Consider the following 8,883-nt stretch of genomic DNA (forward strand, 5'->3'; position numbering starts at 1 on the left):
AATAAATAGTGAGGCGAAATGATGGCGTTGTACATGATGGCTTCCAAGATTATTGCAGTTGAAGCGACTTGCATGTATGAGTGATCGTGCGTGTGTGGGCGCGCGTGCCTGCGCGGGTCTGTGGGTCTTTGTCTCTTATCCTGTCTGCTTTTGAATAAAATATGAAAATGAAAAACTCTGTCTATCGGCCTCGAGCCTGCACCCCCCCCCCTCTCTCTCTCTCTCTCTCTCTCTCACTCACTCTCTCTCTCTCACTCTCTCTCTCTTACTCTGTGTGTGTGTGTGTGTGTGTGAGAGAGAGAGAGATCTTACGGGTTTACTGTTACTTTACAGGTTTAGTGGTGCACCATGGTTTAGTGTTATTACACGGGTTTAATACAACCACGGCTACTTAGCAAAGGAAAAGGATCTTAGAACTTTCAAATCCGTATCAAGTTGGCTGCTGATATAGGTTACATTCGAAATATATTTCTATACATGTTCTCAGTTTTCTTTCATATGCGCTCTTTCACAGATCATGTCGTTATGCTTCATCACAGATAGTAGTTGACTTTCAAAGTTTTCAATGTAATAATTGGCAAAATATGGCCTTCTTAGTTAACATGTTCTGGAGACCAGACATGTAGATCTGTTTGACAATGCACTAAGTCACCGACACTGGGCGTGTTGCCAGTTTGCAGATGACGCTCATTATGACAATGATTACCTCAACCGGCCTGCATGTTGCCGGAACCCTTGAGTGCAATAATACCTCAAATGTAGCAATTGAATGAATCGGACAATTGTCAATACCGTTTCCAGATATAAGTAATTAATCATACCGCCTATAAGGTATTCTCGATAGTTTCCATGGGTATAGGACAGCAGCAGCATCTCGTACAAAGGCAGATCAGTGGGAGATAAACCGCTGGTGTCATTCTCGGCGTTACAATACATGCATTCTCTGCTCCATTAGCTGCAAGGGTTATGGCAATTAACACCCGAGTTCTACTGGCGCACTTGATTGACGAGCGAGCATGGGGGTGTGGGGGAAAGGGGAGAGTGAGAACTGTCTCTGTAGATAGGTTATATATCAGCTGGGAAACAACAAACCCACTCAGGCGCATAACTAACCGCATCCAAGCTACATTACACCAGAAAACACTCCGACGATTCCGTCTGCGAATGGGCTGTATTTATTTGACCTTTCCTCCACGACAACACCACCAGGGTGTTTTCTATTCAGACTTTTATTTAAAGCTTCGTCTGTGCACATAAATAATTGACAAAGCAGATAAACCGTGCCAGTATTGCTGTTATCGTGGGAATAGGAGAGGCACATTAAGCAATATAAACCACTGACCTACACGAGCAGCCAGAGATCTCCAGATAAACTATTGACAATCATAAATCATTCAATACCTTCTTTTTTTCTCCGAATACCGTTGAGCTTCCATTATATGTACATGTGTAATACACCATTTTCCACTTGGACTTTACTTTGGTTTATTCATGATTGGACCTGTTTTGAACGACGTTACAACCGGTAAACCTGTGTGGGAGATAAAGGCGCTAAAAGCTCCCTGTTGTTGGTGTTGTTGCGAACTGCATTACGTGTGGTTTGTTTAGCAATCTGACTCATTCATGGATCCAACTTCTGCAATGCCGGTGTCGTGGATCTGGCTTCTATACTGCTTCTGCTGTTGTCACGAACCGTATGACGTGTATGACCACGAGGATGGCCTGAATGACGTGTATGACCACGAGGGTGGCCTGCATGACGTGTATGACCACAAGGGTGGCCTGCATGACGTGTATGACCACGAGGATGGCCTGCATGATGTGGATGGCCTGCATGATGTGGATGGCCTGCATGATGTGGATGGCCACGAGGATGACCTGCATGACGTGTATTACGACGAGGATGGCCTGCATGACGTGTATGACCACGAGGATGACCTGCATGATGTGTATTACGACGAGGATGACCTGCATGACGTGTATTACGACGAGGATGACCTGCATGACGTGTATGACCACGAGGATGACCTGCATGACTTGTATGACGGCGAGGACGGCCTGCATGATGGGGATGACCACGAGGATGACCTGCATGATGTGTATGACCGCGAGGATGGCCTGCATGACCTGCATGACCAAGGGATGACCTGCATGATGTGGATGACCATGAGGATGGCCTGCATGCCGTGTATGACCGCGAGGATGGCCTGCATAACCTGCAGGACCAAGGGATGACCTGCATGATGTGGATGACCACGGGGATGACCTGCATGACCTGTATGATCACGGGATGGCCTGCATGATGTGGATGACCGCGAGGATGGCCTGCATGACCTGCAGGACCAAGGGATGACCTGCATGATGTGGATGACCACGGGGATGACCTGCATGACCTGTATGATCACGGGGATGGCCTGCATGATGTGGATGACCGCGAGGATGGCCTGCATGCCGTGTATGACCACGAGGATGGCCTGCATGACCTGTATGACCACGAGGATGGCCTGCATGACGTGTATGACCACGAGGATGGCCTGCATGACGTGTATGACCACGAGGATGGCCTGCATGACGTGTATGACCACGAGGATGGCCTGCATGACCTGCATGGCCACGATGATGGCCTGCTTGACGTGTATGACCACGAGGATGGCCTGCATGACCTGTATGATCACGGGGATGGCCTGCATGACCTGTATGACCACGAGGATGGCCTGCATGACGTGTATGACCACGAGGATGGCCTGCATGACGTGTATGACCACGAGGATGGCCTGCTTGACGTGTATGACCACGAGGATGGCCTGCATGACCTGTATGACCACGAGGATGGCCTGCATGACCGTGTATGACCACGAGGATGGCCTGCATGACGTGTATGACCACGAGGATGACCTGCATGACGTGTATGGCCACGAGGATGACCTGCATGACGTGTATTACGACGAGGATGACCTGCATGACGTGTATTACGACGAGGATGACCTGCATGACGTGTATTACGACGAGGATGACCTGCATGACGTGTATGACCACGAGGATGACCTGCATGACTTGTATGACCGCGAGGATGGCCTGCATGATGTGGATGACCATGAGGAGGGCCTGCATGACGTGTATGATGAGGAGGATGGCCTGCATGACGTGTATGGCCACAAGAGTGGCCTGCATGATGTGGATGACCGCGAGGACGGCCTGCATGATGCGGATGACCAAGATATTTGCCTGCGTGATGTGGATGACCACGACTATGGCCTGCATGACGTGTATGGCCACAAGAGTGGCCTGCATGATGTGGATGACCGCGAGGATGGCCTGCGTGATGTGTATGACCAAGATATTTGCCTGCGTGATGTGGATGACCACGAGGATGGCCTGCTTGACGTGTATGACCACGAGGATGGCCTGCATGATGCGGATGACCACGAGGATGGCCTACATGATGTGGATGACCACGAGGATGGCCTGCATGATGTGTATGACCACGAGGGTGGCCTGCATGACGTGTATGACCACGAGGATGGCCTGCATGACGTGTATGACCACGAGGGTGGCCTACATGACGTGTATGACCACGAGGATGGCCTGCATGACGTGTATGGCCACGAGGATGTCCTGCATGGTGTGGATGTCCACGAGGATGGCCTGCATGACGTGTATGACCACGAGGATGGCCTACATGACGTGTATGACAGCGAGGATGGCCTGCATGATGCGGATGACCACGAGGATGGCCTGCATGACGTGTATGACCACGAGGATGGCCTGCATGACGTGTATGACCACGAGGATGGCCTGCATGACGTGTATGACCACGAGGATGGCCTGCATGACGTGTATGACCACGAGGATGGCCTGCATGACGTGGATGACCACGAGGATGGCCTGCATGATGTATGCCTGCATGATGTGTATGACCACGAGGATGGCCTGCATGATGTGGATGACCACGAGGATGGCCTGCATGACGTGTATGACCACGAGGATGGCCTGCATGACGTGTATGACCACGAGGATGGCCTGCATGACGCGTATGACCACGGGGATGACCTGCATGAAGTGTATGACCACGAGGAGGGCCGGCATGACCTGCATGATGACCTCGTGTTATGGTTCTGGTGACCAATCTGCAATACACACTACTTCTGTGTATTACAAACAATTCCTATCTATGTCACGTCTATCATGTCTGCAGAATTTGTCTTCTGGCCTATGGTTATTGCGAGTTTCTTAATTGTCCACCGGCTTGTTAATCTCAGTCAGGCCTGTTATCGTAGTTTATAGCCAAATACGACAGCAGCGGTCACAGAGATTATTAGGGAAAGTGTGGAATTCTCCTCTAACCCTACGAACAAGTAACAGATCAATAGGGAGATCACCTATGGTCAACCATAAATAAATTATTGTTTTCGTGCTTCCTACATTGAAAAGCTCTCGTTAGTAATGGCTTACCTAAAATTTGCAAATATATTTGCTGACATACCGATCCCAACGATAATCGTCTGAGCACGCATTGGTATCCAGCTCATTAAATATCACTGATACAAATAATTATTTGAAGATCAATAACAACAAATTAATGCTTTTGCTCCTGCTACCCTTCTCTCTACTACTTTCACTACCGCTATGTATACTACTTTCACTACCGCTATGTATACTATTTTCACTACCGCTATGTATACTACTTTCACTACCGCTATGTATACTACTTTCACTACCGCTATGTATACTACTTTCACTACCGCTATGTATACTACTTTCACTACCGCTATGTATACTACTTTCACTACCGCTATGTATACTACTTTCACTACCGCTATTTATACTACTTTCACTACCGCTATTTATACTACTTTCACTACCGCTATGTATACTATTGTCACTACCGCTATTTATACTATTGTCACTACCGCTATGTATACTACTTTCACTACCGCTATGTATACTATTTCACTACCGCTATGTATACTATTTTCACACTACTTTCACTACCCTATGTATACCATTATCACTACTTTCACTACCGCTATGTATACTATTTTCACTACCGCTATGTATACTAGTTTCACTACCGCTATGTATACTACTTTCACTATCGCTATTTATACTATTTTCACTACCGCTATGTATACTACTTTCACTACCGCTATGTATTACTACTCTCACTACCGCTATGTATACTATTTTCACTACCGCTATGTATACTATTTTCACTACCGCTATGTATACTACTTTCACTACCGCTATTTATACTATTTTCACTACCGCTATGTATACTACTTTCACTACCGCTATTTTTACTACTCTCACTACCGCTATGTATACTAGTTTCACTACCGCTATTTTTACTACTTTCACTACCGCTATGTATACTACTTTCACTACCGCTATTTTTACTGCTTTCTTTACCGCTATGTATACTAGTTTCACTACCGCTATTTTTACTGCTTTCTTTACCGCTATGTATACTACTTCCACTACCGCTATGTATACTAGTTTCACTACCGCTATGTATACTACCCTCACTACCGCTATGTATACTACTCTCACTACCGCTATGTATACTACTTTCACTACCGCTATGTATACTACTCTCACTACCGCTATGTATACTAGTTTCACTACCGCTATGTATACTACTCTCACTACCGCTATGTATACTACTCTCACTACCGCTATGTATACTAGTTTCACTACCGCTATGTATACTACTCTCACTACCGCTATGTATACTACTCTCACTACCGCTATGTATACCACTCTCACCACCGCTATGTTGTTACTCTCACCACCACCATGTATACTACTCTCACTACCGCTATGTATACTACTCTCACTACCGCTATGTATACTACTCTCACTACCGCTATGTATACTACTCTCACTACCGCTATGTATACTACTCTCACTACCGCTATGTATACTACTCTCACTACCGCTATGTATACTACTCTCACTACCGCTATGTATACTATTTTCACTACCGCTATGTATACTACTTTCACTACCGCTATGTATTCTACTCTCACTACCGCTATGTATACTATTTTCACTACCGCTATGTATACTATTTTCACTACCGCTATGTATACTACTTTCACTACCGCTATTTATACTATTTTCACTACCGCTATGTATACTACTTTCACTACCGCTATTTTTACTACTCTCACTCACCGCTATGTGTATACTCACTCCACACTACCGCTATGTATACCACTCTCACTACCGCTATGTATACCACTCTCACCACCGCTATGTATACCACTTTCACCACCGCTATTTATACTCACTTTCACCACCGCTATTTATACTACTTTCACTCACCGCTATGTATACCATTGTCACCACCGCTATTTATACCATTGTCACCACCGCTATGTATACCACCTCACTACCGCTATGTATACCATTTTCACCACCGCTATGTATACCATTTTCACTCACCGCTATGTATACCACTTTTCACCACCGCCATGTATACCATTTTCACTCACCGCCATGTATACTCAGTTTCACTACCGCCATGTATACCACTTCACTATCGCTATTTATACTATTTTCACTACCGCTATGTATACTCACTTTCACTACCGTATGTATTCCACTCTCACTACCGCTATGTATACCATTTTCACTCACCGCCATGTATACCATTTTCACTACCGCTATGTATACCACTTTCACTACCGCTATTTATACTATTTTCACTACCGCCATGTATACCACTTCACTACCGCTATTTTACTACTTCACTACCGCTATGTATACCAGTTTCACCACCGCTATTTTACCACTTTCACTCACCGCTATGTATACTACTTCACTCACCGCTATTTTACTGCTTTCACTCACCGCTATGTATACCAGTTTCACTACCGCTATTTTACCACTCTCACCACCGCTATGTATACCACTTCCACTACCGCTATGTATACTAGCTTCACTACCGCTATGTATACTACCCTCACTACCGCTATGTATACTACTCTCACTACCGCTATGTATACTACTTTCACTACCGCTATGTATACTACTCTCACTACCGCTATGTATACTAGTTTCACTACCGCTATGTATACTACTCTCACTACCGCTATGTATACTACTCTCACTACCGCTATGTATACTAGTTTCACTACCGCTATGTATACTACTCTCACTACCGCTATGTATACTACTCTCACTACCGCTATGTATACTACTCTCACTACCGCTATGTATACTACTCACCACCGCCATGCATTCACTTTCACCACCGCTATGTATACTACTTTCACCACCGCTATGTATACTCACTTCACCACCGCTATGTATACCACTTTCACCACCGCCATGTATACCACTTCACCACCGCTATGTATACTACTTTCACTCACCGCTATGTATACTACTCACCACCGCTATGTATACTACTTTCACTACCGCTATGTATACTACTTTCACTACCGCTATGTATACTATTTCACTACCGCTATGTATACTACTTTCACTACCGCTATGTATACTACTCTCACTACCGCTATGTATACTACTCTCACTACCGCTATGTATACTACTCTCACTACCGCTATGTATACTACTCTCACTACCGCTATGTATACTACTTTCACTACCGCTATTTATACTACTTTCACTACCGCTATTTATATTACTTTCGCTACCGCTATTTATACTACTTTCACTACCGCTATGTATACTACTTTCACTACCGCTATTTATACTGCTACCATTCTTTCCACTACTATCACTACCTCTATTGTAAACCCGCGAAGCTCCGGGTTGGAATGCGCCTTCAGAGGCGACTAACGGGATCGGGTGGTCAGGCTCGCTGACTTGGTTGACACATGTCATCGGTTCCCAATTACGCAGATCGATGCTCATGCTGTTGATCACTGGATTGTCTGGTCCAGACTCGATTATTTACAGACCGCCGCCATATAGCAGGAATATTGCTGAGTACGGCGTAAAACTAAACTCACTCACTCACCTCTGTTGTAGCTGCTGCTATTCCCTAATGTCACAACCCGATCTTTACTTGTACTATTCACATACTACTGTCGCTACCACTATTATACATTCTATTCTCTTGGCTATTATTCACTTGCTCGCCTGTAACCCTACTTCAGCTACTGGAGTGAGTGAGTATGGTTTTACGCCGCTTTTAGCAACATTCCAGCAATATCACGGCGGGGACACCAGAAATGGGCTTCACACATTGTACCCATGTGGGAATCGAACCCGGGTCTTCGGCGTGAACCACTTGGCTACCCCACCGCCCTTCAGCTGCTGGAAATTCTATGGCCACTTGCTACGATTCCTAAATGGTATGCTTTATTCCTGCAGGCTGGGCGTCCTGTGTTATGACCAGTAGGGTATATGGAACTGACCCTATTAGCGGGCGAACTTTGTAATAGAACCCTTGACATTAGCCTATAGGTTCAATTCTATGTCGTACAGCAGGTAGTTTGAAAATTCAACTTTGATGCAGTAAAATGTACACTTGATTTTTTCCAAAGAAATGGTAAATCCCTGAGTCCACTGTGTTGATAACCATTGAGATTACTGGCCCGCGTTTGTGTTACATGGAGCAACAAGATTGAAGTTTCGGAACAATCATCCTTTAATAACAAATCCAGGTTCATCGCTATTCGATCAAGCGATTTACATTCAATGCCCATCTTTTTCATAAGAAACGAGTTCACCGGAAATTTGCTTGTGAAAGTTGTCAACCTCTCCAAAGATTGTTCTGCAGCTCCATGTCCCGGTTCTGATGGTGTCTGTAAATCTGTCATTTAAGCCTTCAAATTGAAATTCTGTTGTTTTTTCGGTCGGACTCTGGAATTGAATGTGATGCTATGTTCGCCATGTTTGACCCCCTTC

At 45.4% G+C, this 8,883-nt stretch overlaps 2 protein-coding genes across 2 annotated transcripts; both read left to right on the forward strand.

Annotated features, from left to right (window-relative positions):
• Positions 1–1,641: 1,641 nt before the first annotated feature.
• Positions 1,642–2,235, forward strand: LOC124291250 (histidine-rich glycoprotein-like). Its single transcript, XM_046728190.1, has one exon. The coding sequence runs from the start codon at positions 1,642–1,644 to the stop codon at positions 2,233–2,235; it is 594 nt and encodes a 197-aa protein (XP_046584146.1).
• Positions 2,236–2,838: 603 nt separating this feature from the next.
• On the forward strand, positions 2,839–4,122 carry LOC124291251 (histidine-rich glycoprotein-like). The gene has a single exon (XM_046728191.1). It carries the CDS (start codon positions 2,839–2,841, stop codon positions 4,120–4,122), a length of 1,284 nt encoding a protein of 427 aa, XP_046584147.1.
• Positions 4,123–8,883: the final 4,761 nt, after the last annotated feature.

This window comes from Haliotis rubra, unplaced genomic scaffold (genome assembly GCF_003918875.1).
Source record: "Haliotis rubra isolate DU_JTF1 unplaced genomic scaffold, ASM391887v1 Scf488, whole genome shotgun sequence".
NCBI lineage: Eukaryota > Metazoa > Mollusca > Gastropoda > Lepetellida > Haliotidae > Haliotis > Haliotis rubra.

Excerpts from the sequence above, each read along its gene's own strand:
- LOC124291250 (XM_046728190.1), top strand. The coding sequence starts at position 1,642 with ATGCCGGTGTCGTGGATCTGGCTTCTATACTGCTTCTGCTGTTGTCAC.
- LOC124291251 (XM_046728191.1), top strand. The coding sequence starts at position 2,839 with ATGACCGTGTATGACCACGAGGATGGCCTGCATGACGTGTATGACCAC.